This window comes from Saccostrea cucullata, unplaced genomic scaffold (genome assembly GCF_032062105.1).
Source record: "Saccostrea cucullata isolate Sc308-1 unplaced genomic scaffold, CSIRO_AGI_Scuc_v1 ctg7949, whole genome shotgun sequence".
Classification (NCBI taxonomy): Eukaryota; Metazoa; Mollusca; class Bivalvia; order Ostreida; family Ostreidae; genus Saccostrea; species Saccostrea cuccullata.
The window spans coordinates 7,749-29,421 of record NW_026927191.1 but is presented as its reverse complement, the minus strand read 5'-3'; the positions used below and the strand labels follow the sequence as shown (position 1 = coordinate 29,421).

The following is a 21,673-nucleotide window of genomic DNA, read 5'->3' as shown; positions in this document are numbered from 1 at the left end:
TTATCGTCTGTGAAACTATGTCAAGCTTTTTTTTGTGAATTTGTCGTGCCATAAAAATGTATCTACTAGTATTCAAAACGAAATAAAATAATTCTTCACCTAACGGAAGAGGAAAATGAAAATATCCTGGAATGTGTCGATTTATGCGTGTTAACACCAGGGATGGGGTCAATTACATAGGAAAGTAATTAATTAAATTACAATTACTTTCCCAAAACCTTCAATTAAATTACCATTACCATTACATGGATTTTGAAATGTAATTAATTAAATTACAATTACTTTGCAAATGTAATTAATTAAATTACACATTACATTCAAGAAAACATGTATAAATTATAACTGAAATAGTCATGTACATTCTTAATCCTTTATATTTATATCAGTCTATGACATATTTTTACAATAATATTTTAAAGATGTTCATACAATTTTCAATTACTAGCAGTGTCTCCTAACCTACATCTATTAGATTTGAAGATTTTCCTGCCACACTGAAGATTCTGTTCACCGGGGTATTTGTGATAGGAATACATAGATACTGACTAATAGAAAGTTTACTGATGGTTTTACCTTAATTTATATGTTAAAAATTTGGAATCATGAAACATTCGGTTAAATTTATGTTGAAAGTACAATTGATGCCTTTTGCATTAATACTTCCTCATTTCAACAAAATATTAAGATATTCTCAAAATTTTGGTATTTGACTTATTCTGTACCAAACTACAATTTAAAGTCAAAGGTGTGTGTGTATAAAAATACCAAGAGACAAGGTCAAAATGTGTGAAAAATATCTATAATTAAGGGATGTGTACATGACCCCGAGGCACTAATTAGCACCTGATAATAACTTCTAACACAACAAACAAGAGGATTAGAAGCCATTGGACTACTTATTTTGATATGGATTAATTAATTTAAAAATCAAAATATAAATTTTATTTCTTCACTTTACAAAGATTAATTTGATTTAAAAGTTTTTAAATAAAATATGACAATACATGTATTTAATTAGCAATATACTTTAAAAAGGAAAAAATGACTATGTTAAAATTCTTTTTAAGAAATTCTACTATCAGATTATTTGCTAAAAAAAAAATCAATTAACCTTTCTTAAATAATGTTTATGAGATGGTGGGGGAGTGGAAGATTTTATTTATTTAAAATCAGTGTAATGTAATGTAATTGAAAAGTAATTGTGAATTACATGCCTTTTTGGAAAGTAATTAATTAAATTACCATTACTTGTAATTGAAAATTTGGCCAATTACACATTACTTTCAATTACATGGAAATTTGTAATTAATTACAGTCAATTACCATTACACATTACCATTACCCCATCCCTGGTTAACACACTAAATTGATATCCAACGCAAGATATATTGATATTAAATGGCGTCTAAATAATTTTTTAGAATTTATTTTAAACAGGTATTTTCAACAACTTTAAAGGAAGTAAATTAATATGGTAAAGAACACTTTTGTGTTTATTTGACATGAATGTTTTTCACGCTACGTAATAAACAGATTTACTCATTAAACATCCAGTTTCTTTTCATTTTTTAACCTTGAACAAAGAAATGGATAAAAGAGAGCTCTAAACTCGAATGAAAACGGATTTTTACTCTAACATTTTATATATAGACATGTTGATACTTCATTTTCAAAAAGAATTTATCAAGAAAAAATATATAAAGATGTTCCAAGATAATGAAGTATTAGAGAACAGTAATCACTGATGTTTACTTACATGCAAATAATGTTTTCAGTTTATTTTCAATAATGCTTTGTCATATTATTTCAAACAGTGTCATTTACTGAAGATTTCCATTTATTCCAACATATATGAAAAGGGATGTCACTTTAACTATATAAAAACCCATGGAGTTAGAACTCTTCAGTATGCATTTATACCTTCATGCAAAGTTTTACTAAGTCGCTCACTGATATGAGTAATTTTACGTTCCGTTCGTTCATCGTCATTTATAACGTTACCAAATGTGACACCAACACCGTGCGTAACGTCTCTTAATATTGTCTCTTCAGTAAATGTACATGTACCAAGGATTAAACGATTTACAAACATGTAAAACACAAACCAAACAACATAACTTTTTATAGTCTCGTTTTCCCCAGACTCTTGTTCTCGAGACTTTGCCCTCTCGGGCAAAGTCTCGAGAGCGAGAGTCTTGGGAAAACGAGACTAAACTTTTTACAAAGAGGTAATGAATTCTCCTCCTTTTGTGAAGGGGCACTCTTACTGATCTACATGTATCAACACTTTATTTGTCTACTGAATAAACAGGGGATGATATGGTTTTCATAGAATCAAAGCGGTTTTACCAATTGATCCATAGAGCCCAAACTTTATATCAAAACTCTTGGCCAAGGGACAATGAAATTCATTAATTTAGAAGAGGCAGTCTTGTCCAACTATACACTAAGTTTGTCCAGTAAATGAACAGGGGGTAAGAAGACTTTTTTAAGAGTCAAGGAATTTTCTCTAAATGTTCAATAGAGCCTAAGCAAGAACTCCTATCCCATGGGTCTTGATTGAATTTCATAATTTTGGCAGGGAGACTCTTGCTCATCTATGCACTTCTTTAGCTTGCTACACAAATAGCAGGTGTGATTTCTTTCAAGAATTCATAGAAAAGAATTTTTTTAATGTTCCCTTTACCAATTGTAGTTAAAGTTCCTAGTTCCAATATATTAAAAAAAATGAAATAATTTCAACCCTTTTCAACTGCAGAATTAGTTAAAAATGTACAAAATTGGTATATTTTTAGCTAATTTTCGTATTAAATAGGGTTTAACTAATTTCATTTTTATATTTGGAACTACATGTATTATAACTAGTAATAGTTTCTTATGTCCGTGGACTATGTACAACAAATCATAATTGCAGATGAAAAGATACAAAAATATCAAAACCAGGACTGCATTGCTTATCACACTTGTAAAGTAGGGGCTAACAATGCCACAGTACATTATCAGAGTTTTCATTTTTCTTTTTTTGAACATCTCAACACATAATCAATACATGGAAATTTATTTTGCACACACATTTCAATAAAATGAATATTCATAATATTCATTACATATGAGATCAAAATAATACATGTACATGTAACCCTCAACAATTACTGCAGATTACCAATTTGAAATATTCACGACACCTTACTTTCATGAAATTTTCTAATAATCACGACATCATTTTCATGAATTTTGTTTTTTTATTCTATAACCAAAATCTTATATAAAGCAAAAAAAAAGTGATATCTAAATTTTCAGAAGCAGTGCCGGTCTTGCATTACAACAGGAAGAAAAGTTCTTGTCAAAAAAGTGCTTTCAATAAATATTCAGTGTTTTAGTACTCACAAGACTTGTCATTTATGAGTCAGTTCAATACACTGTATATACTAATATATGTCCTGTAGTGCATTATAATACATTAATATGTATAAAAATCTTTCCAATTCAGTAAACAATACCTCAAAGAAATAAATGACCATTCAAAGCATACATGTACTTACTGGCTTTTCTTGACATAAATGAATGTTATCATGGTTATATTTGATTTTAGTACATGTACCTTGAGTTTCTCAATCTAACATCAAATATTAATTAACAGGAACAAGAACTTGCTGGGAATTGGGTGCACAGTTTTACAATTTCCATATACACCAGGAGAAACATTCTCTGGATACAGGTGCATGCACTGTAGCTAAGCAGTAGAAGTACCCTTGAGAGGCTGAATCAGTCATTGCACATGTTGCATGAAATCTGAACTCTGAGGTACACACAGTAATTAAGGAACACTCAGAATGTCACTGCATAGGAATGTATGGAATACAGGTTTTAGCACAAATCATGCTTATTATGCTGTCAATCAAGAAAAAAACATTACTACTTATAGCCATAAATAAAATATATGGCCATCTTCATTTGAACTACACACACAAAAACACAATGGCATGCCTTAGGGAAAAAAACCAAATAATTTATCCAAGTATCTTAATCTGCATGCACAAAATTCATATTATTTTGTTAGAATACCTAATAAGAAGTGAAGAAAAAACTGAAAATGTAAAAATGCTGAAGTCATAAATCAAAATTGTAAAACTCTACAAAAATACATTCCAAAAAAAGTACTCACTTTGTTCACGGAGAGGTATGTGGTTGAGACAATCACAGAACTTAGCAATCAAAGCACATGGTACATTTAATAAGTGAAACTTAGAAAAAAAATAAAAATAAATAATAATCTAATGGAATCATTCTAAACCAATCCAATTTGGTAAGAAATGTTCTTGAGTACTCCCATGAAATTGTGCCATGAAGTCTGTGCCTTCTCTGTATGTGTGTTTATAGTACACGGTGGTGCCGTTTGTTAACCACCCTATCCACCACCCGAAGGTCCCCACCGTCATTATGGTGTGGTGGGTCCTAGTAAGCAGGGCCATGTCTTGTGAAGGAGAATTGCCTTCCACAAAGTGGACCCTCTCATAACTCTTCATAACCTCTCGAGCCCATGCTATGTCATTTCCACACACTATGAAGAGAACATCTGAATATCTTACTTGGTAAAACTTTATGGCATTATGTATGTAGACATCAGGGGCTACATTGTAACCAAATTCTACAAAATGTTTCTTTTTAATATAGTCTCCTCTTCGTATATGAATTCCCACAAGAACGGTCTTGTCAGACACACCCTTATCCTTGAAGGATTCAACAATAGTGTGCAGTTGATCTTTGGCTTTGTTTCGTATATGTGGTTGAAATGTAAACATTCTGCGAATTCCCTCCTCGTGGCCTTTTAAATATTTCCAAGACTGGAAATATCCATTAACTTGAACAGGAGGCATGAGACGTTCGAAAACATCATCAAACGCACAGTCCCACTTATCTTCAAACTTAGAGTAACAAGAGCAAGAATAACTTCTATCATATTTCCAGTTAAGTCCCTCCAGGGTAAATATATTGACTAGAGGATTTTCACTACCGAAAACAACTTCCGTTCCATCTCTTTCTTTGGCAAATGAGTACACAAAGGCTTCCTGAAACATGGCATTGGCCAGACGTCCTTGGATGTAAATGCAGACAACATTGTTCTGTTTGAAGATCATGCAATGCACTTCCCAGTAAAAGAAATAAATGAGCACCACCACTGCAAACACTTTAAGTAATGTTTTACCTGAAAATGAGAAAAAATAGTTAATAATAATTGAAAAGTAATCACTAAAATATGAGCGTAGAAACCATCATTCATGAAATTGAAAACACTACTTGTAAGACTTTTAAGGCTATCTAAAGTTAATTCTACATAATGTATGTTTAACATCACCCGCGCGTGTACTTAACTTTTCAGTGAACTTCGCACTTTGAAAAAAATAAACAAATCCATATTTTTATATCATGTTTCTGTTCCAGTTTTCTCTTATGTTAAGCACCTAAAAACTACTTTTCAAAGAGATAGACAATATTTAGACCTTCTATGAGGTATATTGGAGCTGAGTCTAATCAATCTATCATTTAAAGAATAGATACATGTACAGGTTTACTGAAAACGATTATTTAACCAAAAGCCTGTACATGATTACTAATGTTTACAGTTATGTTAATTCATGTAGATGAGTAAAGGCTCATTTGTTTGAATTATTTATCATTATTTTTTTTTTTGTTTAATTTTTCCCTTCTGCCCTTGTAAGTTTTAAAGTTTATAGGTGACGTTAAACTTAGAATTAATTTCAGCCAGCCTAATGATAAAATTAACATATCTAATTCAGGCAATGAAAAACGCTTGGAAGATGTGTAGATGTCCTACTTCAGGTCAATATTCAATTCTAATGACCTACTTCAGGTCAAATTCAATTCTAATGACCTACCTCAGGTCAAATTCAATTCTAATGAGAAAAACACAAACAGTTTTTCCTGAACAATGCACAGTACTTAGGAATAATCTTCAAATTTCCAAAGCAATCCAAATTTGAACATATGCCTCTTTTGTAGCAAATCTTTTGAAAATAAAGAAATCAATTGGACATGTACATAACATTGACCTTAATAAAGCAAGAAGCCTCTTTTTGACAAGAAAAAAACCCTCTGACAATAAAGAAATTGATTAAATAGACACATAATTTTTGTAACAAATGCAAGTAAGAAATATTTTAGGGAAATCAAACATCTATCATAACTTAACTTATAACTGCTATACTCACACAATTATGAATAATTAAACATGTATGCATCCGCATGTATAAAAATAACCATGTATGAAACATACACATGTAAAATTATGTGGACAGAGGCCAGTCAGTGTCTTTCTTAAGTAATTGTTTATACTATTTTATGGTGATTTAATAGTGTTGAACATTTGTCTTGACTTTTGACAAGTGTTAAAAATTTAATGATGCCCTCTTCTTGCAATCCTTCAACTATTTGTTAAATATATGTCTGCAGCTGAAAAGTACTCATGTTTATATTTTATAAGTGAGACCATGACTTAATTGTCACATCAAACATGTATCTGTCAACAGCAAATCAGCACATGAAGTCTATGTGTTAACATTTCACATACCACCCCATCAACACCCCTAAAAGTGTAATAATGGATAAAGTATTAAATTTATATGAAGTTCTATGCACCAGACAAACAATGCTATACATATTCTTTACTGCCAGACTCCCTATATTTAGGGGGTAGTGGCAGGGGCTTAAAATAGATGTGCAACTTTGGCAAAGAAAGGTAACTCTTCATTTATTAAAAAACAGAACAAAACAAAAACAAAAAAAAACTTTGGTTTCAAAGAACTATATGCGGTATATTGCATATATTTGCCCCCACAAAAGTCAAAATTTGAAAACTTCCTGAAATGTGCTGAATTCAATAAATTGTATGAGAAATAAAAATTAACAGAAAATATTATAGTTTCAAAGCAGTGTATTCACAATTTTTGTTTTTATGACGTCACAAACTAGTCCGATTTTATATCCTTTTTCAGAAAGAGGACAAAATGGACAAAATTTCAACAATTTTAGCTTTAAAATTTATAGAGCGCAAGTTTGTTCAGGAACAATATTGACATATTTCATTGATATTATCATTCTACACATTATATCAAAATATTGATCCTGAACACACATGCGCTCGGTGTTTTTTACTCAAAATATCGACGAAATATGTACATTTTTCTGTAAAATTCATAAAAAACTGAAATTTACGTCATGTTTGTGACGTCATTACGTACATATGCAGGGGTTCAAAATTTTTTTTGTCATGGTCAAGTCCAGGACTTGAAGAGTAAATTTTAGGCAAGTCCGAGGAAGAAATTTCAGAGTCCATATTTACCTATACATCATTAAATTTATGTAACTTATAATTTACTTTCATTTGTTGCATTGAATGAATAAAGACTATGTGTATTAATATATGTTTTATTTTTCCTCCATAAACTGTCATATAGTCATACATGAGTATTTCAACACAATACCAGACTGATAGATTACTGGTACATTACAATAACTTTTACAAATACTCACTACTGAATAAACCATCTGTTACAATAAATAGAAATTAGAATGTGCTGTAAGTCACAGCTAAAACCGAAATTTAACAAACTCATTGCCGTTTTTCATATAGGAGGAAACATGAGGAATTGCGTAAAAGCAAGAGTCTAACCGCAACGGAAAATAAAAAGACGGATTGTATTTTCGAAACGTTCGTAATGTTTTATGGGTATTTTAACGCCCACAAACCCACATTTTTACTTAATACATTTGAGAATTTGCTTTATTTTTAGCTTTACGATCATTTTTTTAATTTATAAAAAAAGATAAACAAGAAACATAGCCAAGTCCCAGGACTTTGGCGAATTCTAAATGCCGAGTCCGGATCCGGAATTTGTTAGTCCGGGACGTCGGGCTTGAGGATTTTTGAACCCCTGCATATGACGTCATTGCTTATGAAAATATTCAGTGCTTTGAAGTCAGCATATACTCCCCTGTTTAAGAACTAAATTAAATATATCTCCATCAAAGTTTGATTTGGGGGGCAAATATTGGTTATTACCGAATAAAGTTCTTTTATTTAAATCCAGTTATCCTGCTTGTTAAGCATACATTAAATTTACAGTATGACTTTTCACTGAATTCATTTATACGAAACATGAATCATTATGATACAGCATGCATCATTAAAATAAAAATGGGTGGCATAGGATGCCTGTTTTTTTTTTCTTGTTTTAAAATTAGTTTTCATGATTGATATTTTTGCTTGAAGTTGCCTGGTCTCAAATGATTTGTATTAATATCATGAAAATATAGTTATAATTTCTGTGAATATCTGAAAATTTCATGGTTATATACCTTTAAACATTTAAAGTTATATTTTTAAATTACTTTACAACACTGAAAATCCCAGACAAGAGAAACCTACAGAGATTAGAAATATGAATACATTATGTACATTTTCTGTACTTAGTTCTTCATTGTACTTGAATATATTTGAAGATTCATTTTGGTAAAAACTTACTAAATGATAAAAATTAACTATGATGGATATTAGTAAGCAAATCTAACAAAACTTACCTCTTCGATTCAGAAATTGAAAAATGGAATTCTTGAGATTAAAAGTTTTCATGATGTTTTCATCTGTAATGGACAAAAACAGGTAAAAATCAAGCAGCAACTATCAATTAAATAAACCATTATAGACAGAATGTTCTATCGTTAAGATAATATTGTCCTATATAGACCTGGTTTGATGATTCGTTCCATGTATTTGCAATGTAGCAAAAACAAGGCAATAACTCACATACTAATTGCATTTACTACGAACAATCCAGAGAGATCCGATTGTAAACATGGTGTGTAAATTTGAAGCGAGAAAAAAAGTGAATATGTTGAATTTTTGTCTTTATATGGATTAGTTCTTGTGAAAAAAGGCATATGCATTTTTAAAAGGGTTTGTTTTATTTCTATCCACAGTAGTTTGTATACATTACTTATTTTGTCATTATAGCTAGCATTATTTTAAAAGGACATTTGCACCCATCTATTTCATCTACTTTTGTACCTTGTTTGCATAGGAACAGTAAATAAATTATGCTGTAATAATTATACTTCAGGGTATAAATAACAAATACACTTAATACATGTAAGAAAAAAATTACAAGGGCCCAGAGCCAGAAAGGCTTCAATGTCTGAAAAACTGCAGAACACATGAAAACCTCAAAGTAAATTGCGTATTTATGTCTAAAGTTGAAATCTTTATAGCATAGCTCATGGATTGGTCGATCGAGTGATTTCTATTGACTTTATCGATAAAATTGCGAATTCCAGGAACTAGCTTACTAGCTGTGACCTGCTGGAGGAATTTCGCAATAATGAACTTTATCCTTTCAATTTACTTCAGCTTGCTAGGTAACTCTTGTTTGAATTCGATTACAAAACTACTTGATAAAACTATCACCTCTGTCAAAGTTTATCGAGGTAAAATGTGTACATGGCTAGCATTCGCTTAGCAACTTCAGGGTTTTTCACCTCAACAGTCTCTGTTTGTGTCACATGTAGAAAAACAATGAATGTCGAACCCGTTGTTTTTTGCGTTCGAACCCGATGTATTAGATGCAATCATTTTCAAGTTGTCACTGTATCGTGGTTTCCCAGGGAGTTGTTTACAAAGAAATATTGAAAAACATGGTAATAGGATTAAAGAAATTTATAATTCTTTAATAAAATATTTTTAGTTATTAACTTTCCTGCAGAACAAGACATGATAAGAAGTTAGTTAAGGAATAACTGTCCTATTTTTCGAATTCATGAAGATGATCAATGGATTGGCTTGTGTGAATGGATTGGCTTGTGTGATAATTTGCATGAACGCCGAAGGCGTTTATGCATAAAATTATCACACAAGCCAATCCATTGATCATCTTCATGAATTCAAAAAATCTGACAGTTATTCCTTATATTTACATAATTATGCTTCACCGTATACAACGGGTAACGCGGGGGAGTCGCTAAAAAGTATGGGGGAGTCGTTTTCAACGTATGGGGGAGTAGATTTTCACCGCTTCGGAGTCAGAGGAGATGTGGGTCACGTCTTTTTTCGGTATATATAAGATGTATTTACAAAAAACAAATATCCCACGGAAGATGGCAATAGTTAAGCTTTATCGTGGTCATTTGTCCGGCTATCATATACGTATAGTTTTCTCAAACACTTCGAAACTATTTGACAGTTTTCATATTTACGTTGATCGCGTAGTAAAAACATGCATGATTTGCACAATCTACGGCTTGCGTAGGGATTCTCACATTTAAAACAACGAGAGAAAACGTTTATCTTTTAAATGCAACAACTTAAACTTGACTAGACTTTATAAAAATTAATAATTATGACATTTTCTTTTCAGACAGTAACGGTTACGTAGGGGGGAGTCGTTTATGGGAAAGCACATCGCAGGGGGAGTCGCAAAATAAAGTCAAATGCATATATACTTGGTGTTGTTTTCATCTCTTTTATACTGACAATACCTTTTTATTTATTCGTAGATATCTATAAATCTATGTTTGGTTATTTACTTTATAATCTTAAGTTACGAAAGGAGATTTTTTCTGTGGCTTTATCAGTTCCAGAAAACAATCAGCAATTTAGATTACATGAATAATTGGATTACATATCATCGGAGCACATGTGCTTGGGGACAGGACCCTCCCCCTCAGTATGTAATGTTCGTACATGTATATCACAAAATTTCAATTCACGATTTCACGAACCCTCACTTCCAATAAGAAAGTCTCTCCATAAAAAAGATCAACCAGATTTATAATATGAAAAATTTCTTGATAATATCAACCATTTTTTAATTAGAAAAAACTAAGATCTCTCACGCCCCTTAAAGTTTTCTTTGGAAAGGGGGTTAAATTTAACTGGTGTATTCTTACTATTAGGTTCCAGTGGCGTAGCATCGTTTTTGAAAGTGAGGGGTGCAGCCAGAGAAATTTTTTTTTACTTACCTGAAAAAGTTGACAAGCAAAAAAAAAAGGGAAAAGTTGCCCAAAGTCCAAAATCCTATTTCGTAGGGGGGGGGGGGGGGGGGGGGGCTTTTTTTTCTCTGTGTCAACTACTTAACTACTTATAGTACCAATTCTAATACTACATTTTCGGTACATCACTAAAAGTGTGTGTGTGTGTGGGGGGGGGGGGGGCAACCAGGCTTTCAATTAACATTTCCTATAGTATAATTAAGGTTGGGAAAAAAAGTTGGGGGGGGGGCAGGTTTTATTATTTATTTATCATATATAGTAACACATCTTCAGACACAAACGAATTAGTATGTTAATTGAGAATAATCTGAGGTTAATACACATTGGTAAATGTACAGAATGAATGCTGAAGAAGGGACTGGATTGCATATTACCAAAAGCGCTGGAAATGTATGTCTATGGTAAATAAAATGAGAAGTGTCAATGTAAAAATAATTAACCACAAACTTTGAAAAGAAGAAATACGAAAATATTTCTTCAATGTATACATTTCATTATCATGATACCCTCCTTTAACTTGCCCCAGCTATATACAGATCCTCAGAACATGTTACCTCCCTTTACCCCTCCCCCTTTCGCAGTTTCGTGAACACATAGCGTGGCGGGTTGTTCTACCAGAATCAGTCTGAGGCAGCCAGCATTATACATTCATAGACAGGGTTCGAGGGCAACATGCGTTTTGTCGGACCCAAGAACCAAACTGTTTGCACGAGACGATTAGGCCGAAGGCAAATAGTTTTGTTCAAGGGGTCGACAAAACACGTTCGGCCAGATCTAGAGAACACATTCGATAAATGTTTTGTTATACATTTTACTATTTATTATGATATTATCATGATGAAATTTTTGTTAACCCTCACTGCATTGAAAAACTGTCAATTCCGCGTTCTGACAGCTGACCCCGCCCACACTCTGACGTAAACGGTGCAATATCTCATCAAAAGGTCCAACATCTCGCTCCACGGTCAAACAGCTTTAATAATTTATTTGACTATTTGACTTATGAAAACAGTAGAAAGGTTATTCTTTTTAGTGTAAATTTATGTAACAATTTTTAAAGTATAACAAACAAAAATTACAGACAACTCACCTGAAAAATTTTGACAAGCAAAAAAAAATGGGTTGGTGAAAGGAGGTTACAACAGTTTGACAACCAAATTGTATTAACACATTAGCAAATAATAGCTACTATAATTTAAGTATTCTGCAGTAATAATAATAATAAAGGTTTGATATTATTAAGAAATTTTCCAAATTATTAATCGGGTTGTTCTTTTTTATGGAGAGGCTTTCATATTGGAAGTGAGGGTTCGTGAATTGAAATTTTGTGATATACATGTACGAACATTACATACTGAGGGGGAGGGTCCTGTCCCCAAGCACATGTGCTCCGATGATATGTAATCCAATTATTCATGTAATCTAAATTGCTGATTGTTTTCTGGAACTGATAAAGCCACAGAAAAAATCTCTTTTCGTAACTTAAGATTATAAAGTAAATAAACAAACATAGATTTATAGATATCTACGAATAAATAAAAAGGTATTGTCAGTATAAAAGAGATGAAAACAACACCAAGTATATATGCATTTGACTTTATTTTGCGACTCCCCCTGCGATGTGCTTTCCCATAAACGACTCCCCCCTACGTAACCGTTACTGTCTGAAGAGAAAATGTCATAATTATTAAATTTTATAAAGTCTAGTCAAGTTTAAGTTGTTGCATTTAAAAGATAAACGTTTTCTCTCGTTGTTTTAAATGTGAGAATCCCTACGCAAGCCGTAGATTGTGCAAATCATGCATGTTTTTACCACCCGATCAACGTAAATATGAAAACTGTCAAATAGTTTCGAAGTGTTTGAGAAAACTAGACGTATATGATAGCCGGACAAATGACCACGATAAAGCTTAACTATTGCCATCTTCCGTGGGATATTTGTTTTTTGTAAATACATCTTATATATACCGAAAAAAGACGTGACCCACATCTCCTCTGACTCCGAAGCGGTGAAAATCTACTCCCCCATACGTTGAAAACGACTCCCCCATACTTTTTAGCGACTCCCCCGCGGTACCCGTTGTATACGGTGATGCTTTGATTCCGCCAATCCACGGGCTCCTAGCCTGCTTCTCTCTAGGTGTTGTCCCGCCCTGCACGTGGTTTTTTTTTGGAACCGCGCCAAGACATTCATGAGGAAATAAATTACATTTACAATTGGTAATTTTATCTCGGACAAAGACATTGGAAATGTAAATATTACTAAATCAAAGCACTGTGAGTACTGATAGACGGTGTCATGAATGACGACCCTCTCTAGAATTTTCCACTCATATAGAGGCACCTTCATTGCCTTTGTCGGACTGCAAATCTAGATTTATATTCAGCACTAAGGGCCATTGAGTAGTGAGGGATAATTTTCTGGTCAGCACTTACTGCAACACAGGACCTCAGTTTCACGGTCTCATCCTGAAGGGCAGATCTCCACGCCCCATATTGGGATTCGAACCCGCGATGTAAGGATCGACGTCTTCAGGTCTGTGACTCCAAAGCAAACGTTTTAACCGCTGCGCCACATGGCGACTTGCATTGAATAAGATATTTTAATATTATAAGAATCTGTAAAATGATATGGAAATAATGAATGTACGTTTATTACAATTTTTCACAATACATGCATTTGAAAAAAATATTCCGTAATATGATGAGTTTTTTATGGTTAACCGTTACTGTACTTCATACAGTGTCAAAGTATATTGCCATGAGCTAATAAACATGTATAAATGTTTGTAATCAAATTCCTGCCTCTCTAAATTCAAAAGATATCAGTTAAATTTTACTCCCTGCAGTATATTTTGCAAAATAGGTCAAAGGTCAACATGGTCAAGGTCAAGTTAACTTTTATTTTTCATAATGTTGTATGCATATGACAAACAGTGCGCATTCTAAAAAGCATAGACTTACCTCTAAAATGTCAAAAAGAAGTTGTACGTAAAAGAAGTTTTCTAAAGTAGGCCAAAGGTCAAGTTCTAGTATACTTATAACAGTGCGATATAATATACATGACTGTACAATTTAATATCACAAAAAGTAGGTTGAGTGGGATATCATTCTCATAAACTATGGGATATATTTAAGAAATAAGATATCATTTTTAGAGTTTCATTGGGGTATGACATAAAGTCGGTCACGTGATCAAATTCTATAACGCTTGAAGGGCGTTGTATATATCGTTTCACAGTAACTGCAGTACTGCTCTTTTGCAGGGCAAAATGATATCGTTTGGTGAAATATGACGTAAAAGTAATTGTTAGATATACGTCATTTAATTATCTCTCAGCAAAAACTTCGCCAAACACGTACCGACTTCATGTCGACGTCAGGACCCAATGAAACTCTAAAAAATGATATTTTATTTCTTACAATGAAGCGCATTGAAGTGGTAAAATTCTCCGTTTGGATGAAAAGTTCTGAGTCATGTTTTGAAGGTCAATTATAACATAATGACACGCCCATATTTTTAGAAACGAGAAAGTAATATTCGTCGTAGTTTTAGGACATCCCATTCTTCGCGACAAGCATCATGAGTTACACTGAAATGGAGCTTTAAAAAAAATAGAAGAGGGAGTTAGATACTCCCCGCTTCTGTTAAACACAGATTGCAACGAATATGTACATATTTTTGAACTTATCATGTCTATTGAAGTTACCACAACACATGTTTTGGTCGAACACGTGTTTACTCGGTGTTTATTTAGATCCTCAATTTGATTGGCTATTATATTTATGGAAAACCTGTTCTACAGGTATTTGAAGAAACAACTTGACCGTTTTATCAATTTCTAAAGAAATGGGCGTGTCAAAAGATGACAATAAACACTCTAAATATAGCTCAAAACGTTCCATTCGAACGGAAAATTTTACCACTTCAATGCGCTTCATTGTATATTTATATTTTACGTTTTTATTCATGTTGCAAAGAAATATAGGCATTATTTAGACTTTGATTTTGAAATGCAACGTAAAGTATCTACAACGTCATGTGACGTCACAGTCAGAACGTTCCAAATTGCTCGTGCAATTTGCTTTCCATACGCAAGAATGTCTGATCATGTGACCAACTACATGACATTGAAAATTGAATTTCAATTTTATTAGTGCTAGCACTGTTATATAAGGAAAGACATCAGCAAATGTAAATATTCAAAGTTCAACAATGTATTGGAGAAATGACTCATTGTCAATATCCGTGAGAGTTATCCAATATGGACAATTGTGGGAGAAAAAAATCCCACAGGAGATAATATCCCATATGATGACATATTTTCACACACGGAATAAAGGTGGGATAACTGATGGGACTAAAAATCCTGCCATTCTTCCAAAGGATCCTGACTTGTGGGTTCAACATCAAACAATGTGATACTGCAAAGAAATCCCACCACGCATGTGTTATGATATTTTTTTTTAATATCACTGTTAGAAATAATAGTAAAATGTCGGGACAATGTCGTATTCGGAGTTAAATATCGCATTATTCCATGTCGGCAATCAAGGTAAAATATAAAAGCCATAAGCCAAGCTAAATATTTGCTGAGAACTATAGCTCTCCGGAAAAAATATATTGACAAAATGGAGAGCTACATGTACAGCGCCACCCATTGAAAGAAACTGTATATTTATTGCACACAAAAAGTGTGCTGTTTCTCGATTTATTTCTCCGTGTTTTTAAAACTTTCATCTCGAAATATTACTTACCTGTTGTTCCTTACATATTTTTTCCCTGTTTCCACAGCAACAAAAAATCCTTATAATTGTTGTTGATAGCCCTCCTGGCCTTGAAATTGAGATAATCGAAAATTTTTGTCTATTTATACTGCCATTTTGGTTTGCAAAATAATTCGGTTCAACGAGCTTCATACAGATGTAAACTACGAGAGTACTTGATGGAGGAGTAAGGACCTTTTGAAAATTAGCTTTTTTGCAATTGAGGTAAGAATTTGGAAGAATCAATCCAGAACCAAGCGCAACTTTTTGTGCGTAATAAATGCATGTATACAGTTTTTTTTAAAGGGTTGCACTGTAGCTCTCCGGTCTGTCATTTTTTTCGGAGAGCTACAGTTCTGCAGCTATTTATATACATGTATGTGCAAAATATAACTTTGGTTTCCACGCGATATCTCAAGAAGACTTTTAGCTTTTGCAATAATTTTTGGTACAAATGCCTACGACCTAAGGTAGGCCCCTATTGATTTTGACGTCAAAAGCTCAAAGGTCGAGGTCATAAACTCAAAATTTCTGCCCTTTTAAACACTTTCGTTTGCGCACTATATCCGGAGATACGTTCAACTTGTCTTTTTGCAATGGCATATTATATCACAACTCCCCAGGGCCTAAGGAAGACCCATTTTCTTTTAGTTCAAACTGTCAATGGTCAAGGTAATTTTAAAAATTGTGTGTGTATGTTAAAGTATCATTTCCGGGTATATTTCAAGAAGCGTTTGATTGATTGATTGTATATTGTTTAACGTCCTTCTCAAGAATTTTTCACTCATATGGAGACGCCACCACTTGCCGATGGAGAGCTGCAAATTTTGTCTTATACTCAGCATTCAGGGCCATTGAGCAAGGAGGGATTTTTTCTTGCCAGCACCTACTGCGACACTGGGCCTCGGTTTATACGGTCTCATCCGAAGGACCGGTCTCCTCGTCCCACTGTGGGATTCAAACCCGCGATGTACGGATCAAGTCCTTACTTCGCGACTTTAGAGCAGACGCTCTAACCACTGTGCCACACGGGCGACCAAATGATTGTTGAAATCACGTACTTATTTATTAATTGATGAATTATTAATTTTATTAATATATCCATTTTAGCTTTAGGGGTTAAGGATTTGTATTTGATTGTCAGATTCAATTGCAGTCTTATTCTGTTACTATCCTGGATAAATATGAAGCTAAAAGCAGGCGACACATGCCTTCCTCTAGACAGTTTTGTTAAAAAATGATGATCAACACCAGAAGTAAACTTCAAAAAAAAAAATATTAAGGCTTAATTGATCAACAAACATCAATTCCATGGTCATCTCAAAAGTCAAAACAGTATTGAGACATGTAACAAGTAACTCTTATTATATCTTAATTTCTTTTATTTGAAGAAAGCTGACGTATATATTTAATATACGCTCGATCACGCTATTTCTACACTACAAATCAAATCTGTATGCACTGTTAGAAAAAAATGCAGTGATGATGCATTTAGAAAAGTATTCTAACACACTTCCATACCTTAACCATTTAAGCAACTAATAAACAAAATAAGTATTATATGCGTGTAATTTGATTTTTCGGATTCTCGAATTAACCCTTTCTTGAAGTAACTTTGTTACATTATTAATGTTTAACTTTGTGCATAACCAATGTGAGTAAAAAAGAGAATACTTCTTTTAATTTAGCCTAGGTTAAATTTTGTGATGTCCTCATCATAAGCTTTTTGCAGCCCATCAATTAAATGGATGTATTTTAAAGATTGATTAATGTTTATATTTATATATTTATTAATGCTGATGTTATTATTTAGGCTCTGTTCCTGCCAGAGGCAAAGTTAAAACGATTACTGAGGCTATAGCACAGTGAAAAAATACTCAACATGAACATGATGTAAAAAATTCTAAAAGATTTTAAAATCCAGAACAACATAATGACAAAAATTAAAGGAATAAGAACTCATCTAGGTTGAACACCTTTGCATGAGACGTTAAATCATAAAATAAGGTAAAATTGTCTACAGCTGCATAAAAAAACATAAAAATGGTAAATTTATTATGCTTATTGAATAAAATTATCAGTCTAAACCAATCCAATTTGCTATAAAGTGATCCTTAGTACCGCCATTAAATTCCTTACTGAAGTGTGTGCCTTCTTGATAGGTATTTTTATAGTACACGGTGGTTCCGTTTGTTAACCACCCTATCCACCATCCAAAGGTCCCCACCGTCATTATGGTGTGGTGGGTCCTAGTAAGCAGGGCCATGTCTCGTGGGGGAGAGATATCGTTCACAAAGTGGACCCTTTCATAACTCTTCATAACCTCTCGAGCCCACGCGACGCCATTACCACATACAATAAAGAGAACATCTTGATATTTTTCTTGAAAAAAGGTTATGGCATTATGAATATAGGCTTCAGTGGCCACATTGTAACCGTAGTCTATAAAGAAATATTCTTTTTTGTTTACGTAATCTCCTCTTCGTACATGAACCCCCACTAGAACGGTCTTCTCAGTCACCCCTTTGTTTGCAAAAGAAGCAACTATGGTTTCCAGTTGATCCTTGGCTGCCTTTTGTAGACGGGGTTGAAAGGTAAACATTCTGCGAATTTCCTCTTCATCACCTTTAAAATATTTCCAAGATTGAAAAAATCCCCAGACTTGCAGAGGAAGTTTGAGACTTTCCAACGACTCATCATAGGCGCAGTTCCATTTATCCTGGTACAGAGAATAACACGAGCAAGAATATGTATTATCGTACCTCCAGTTCAAACCGTCTAAGGTAAATATGTCAGCAAGAGGGTTTTCGCTGCTAAATACTACTTCAGAGTTATGTCTCTTTTTTGAAAATGAATAAAGAAAGGCCTCCTGGAACATAGCATTGGCCATACGTCCTGTGATCGAAATGCAAACTGCATTTTCTAGTTTAAAGACCATGCAATGAAATTTCCGGGAGATGAAATAAACGAATAGCACCACTGCTAGGACTTTTAGTAATGTTCTACCTGAAATAGAAAAATGTTTCTAAAAACAAATAAGTGAAATGCAAATGCTGATGAAAATATGATGTCTTTAAAATTTTTTTTTCATTGAGTCCAGAAAATACTACATTCCCAACCATTACAACTAAATCATTTCATGAATTTTAAAGAATTTTATTAGTGGTATAATATATTAAGACTAAATGAAAGGAAATAAATACTGTATACAGGGAAATTTTCGCCCCCCGTTTTATTTGCGCCCCTTTCGCCCTACTTTCATTTGGGCGAATATAAAACGGGGCGAATTCAAAGAATACAGTAGAATTTCTTAAACAAAACTATGACTAGGCGAATTTAAAACGGAGCAAAATTGTTTGCAGGTGTGAAAGGGTGAAACTAAGACGGGGCGAAAATAACCCTGTATACAGTAAATATTTCAGAGTTAATAATGATATTGATATCCCCCACCCTGACACGGATGTTTATAATTTATTAAAAAACGAGGGTCAAAACTAGTCAACAAGGGAGTAGCTTACCTTTACGATGTAGAAATATTATCACGGAATTCTTAATATTTTTCATGATGCTATCATCTGCAATAGATAAAATGGAAATAGGTGAAAGTTTTCCATGGATGCGTTAACATCAACGTTATTTGTCTGACATATACTTAGTTTAAACTTTAATTCATTTAAATTAGACATCATATATACACAATACATAGTACAAACAGGATTCGGAAACAAGTTGTAACAACTTATATTAATCCGTTTCCTTAAGTTAACTTTCAACTATAAATAAACATTTGCCCTTGTTGAATGACAATTATAATGGGAAAAATAACAGCTAAGAAATAAAGATGAAACAAAAATGAGAAGAAAAAAAGAACTGTAGAGAGAGATATAACATGAATTAACATTGATAGTAAATGAGGAATAAACACAGTCATACAATGCAGTACAAAATCAAACATAATAGCAATACGGCCACAAGTAATATTCAAGTTACAAATCTTTTAGAGGCAGAAGTAAATTGATGCACATGTTTAAAAATGTTGGTATTAAAGGAATAATTCTTAGTAGAATCTCCAAAGAAGAGAATGTGTAAAGTGACTGGTCCTAATGGGTCAATGAATTTTTTCCTTGAGTCAGTGTAAAGAGGACATTCTAATAAAAAGTGTGTTGTTGTTTCGATTTTTCCACAAGCACAATTAGGATTATCTATTATATGTTTTGCAAATAAATGGGAATTAAGTGTACTACGTCTAAGTCGTATATGTAAAATTTGTTCTGTGCGCTTACCAAATAAAAAATATTTTGGGGTTTTATAACAGTTTGTGTTAAGCACGCGTTTTAAATTAGATACTGAAGGATTTTCTTGAACATTAATCGAAAGTTCGTTCCAAAGCTTTGTAGTGGATGGTAGAAAAGATTGTGCATAATGGTTCGTATTGAACTTCTGTTGAGTAATGCAGTGGGATCGTCTTGTAGGATAATGGTGTGTTTCATTGATTCTTAAAGGGATTAAAGAAGATAAATAATCAGGCGCACTTCCATAGACCATGGTGTGAAATTTGATTACCATTTTATGTTTTTGTCTTCGATTGTGCAATGTATCCCACCCAACTTCTCGAAAAAGATCATTTAAACTTACTAGTTTAGTCGCGCCTGTGACTATGCGAGCAGCCTCAATGTTAATTTTTTCGAGTTTATCAGCTAAATCATTTGGGATATTGTCCCAAACTACATCTGCATGCTCAATAACTGGTCTTACAAATTAGAAGTATAGTTTTTCTAAGGATTTTCTGTCTAATAAAAATTCAAGTCGTCTTAGAATATGTAACCTAGACGACGCTTTCGCCATGACAACATTAACATGATATGACCATTGACCGTTGTCTGAAAAATGTAATCCTAGGTGTTTATGATGTGACACTTCACTTATCTTTTGTCCATTCAAATACAAGTCTGGGTGTGAAGTTCGGTTACGTTTGGTACTGATTGTTAAACTTTCAGTTTTTTGAGGATTAAATGTAACTAACCATTGATTAGACCATTTATGGATTTTGTCGAGATCACTATTTAAAATTGTACTTGCGATAGTCGGGTTTTCAACAATAATATATACCTGTAAAGTGGTGTCGTCCGCAAATAATTTAACTAGATGCTGTCATGAGACAATAATACCCGCACTAAGGTGTTTGCCTCTAAATACACACTCAGACATATTAGGCTTAAAGCCTTCCAAGGAAAAGTCAAAATAATTCTATAATTTACACGGTACATGTATTCGTCACATTAAGTATAACATTCTCAGACCCTGTGACTTTGTGACCTATGACTCAGTGTCTCTTATATGTAATTTATATGCTTCATAGGCGTCGGAAGGAAATTGAAAGTGGGGAGGGGGGGGGGGGCTAAACCAACAAAAAAGGTAAACCCCAATTTTCAATACATAGAAAATGTCCATCTTTGCAAAAAAAAAAAAAAAAGGGGGGGGGGGGTTTAGCCCCCCGGTTCAGACGCCTATGTGTGAATTAGATTTTAAAAAATGTTTTGCTCATAATTGGTACCTTTTTAAATTTAATAATGCTCCCCCCCCCAAAAAAAAACACCACACACACACACACACACACACTCTCACGAACCGTACTTTTTTTTTAATAGGATACACATGAAGATGGAAAAGTTATGTTAAAACATAGTTTGTTATGAATTAATTTTAAAATTTGTTCTTGAACTACCGGGTATACGTGTTTACATGTAAACACCTTTTGGAAAATTTCTACATTACATTGGGTTGCGTCACCCATTATCATATTTTAGATTAAGCACCACTCGGCACACCTCGGCCGATTCGTGCT

General features: G+C 33.3%; 2 protein-coding genes across 2 annotated transcripts; both read right to left on the bottom strand.

Annotated features, from left to right (window-relative positions):
* Nucleotides 1-4,260: 4,260 nt before the first annotated feature.
* LOC134273693 (galactoside alpha-(1,2)-fucosyltransferase 2-like) lies at nucleotides 4,261-9,574 on the bottom strand. The gene is made up of 3 exons (XM_062755901.1): nucleotides 9,482-9,574; nucleotides 8,599-8,661; nucleotides 4,261-5,206 (listed from the first exon to the last, which is right to left on the bottom strand). Exons 2-3 carry the CDS (start codon nucleotides 8,648-8,650, stop codon nucleotides 4,284-4,286), a joined length of 975 nt encoding a protein of 324 aa, XP_062611885.1. The 5' UTR covers nucleotides 8,651-8,661; nucleotides 9,482-9,574; the 3' UTR covers nucleotides 4,261-4,283.
* Nucleotides 9,575-17,193: 7,619 nt separating this feature from the next.
* On the bottom strand, nucleotides 17,194-19,400 carry LOC134273692 (galactoside alpha-(1,2)-fucosyltransferase 2-like). Its single transcript, XM_062755900.1, has 2 exons — nucleotides 19,347-19,400; nucleotides 17,194-18,834 (listed from the first exon to the last, which is right to left on the bottom strand). Exons 1-2 carry the CDS (start codon nucleotides 19,390-19,392, stop codon nucleotides 17,906-17,908), a joined length of 975 nt encoding a protein of 324 aa, XP_062611884.1. The 5' UTR covers nucleotides 19,393-19,400; the 3' UTR covers nucleotides 17,194-17,905.
* Between the last annotated feature and the right edge of the window lie 2,273 nt (nucleotides 19,401-21,673).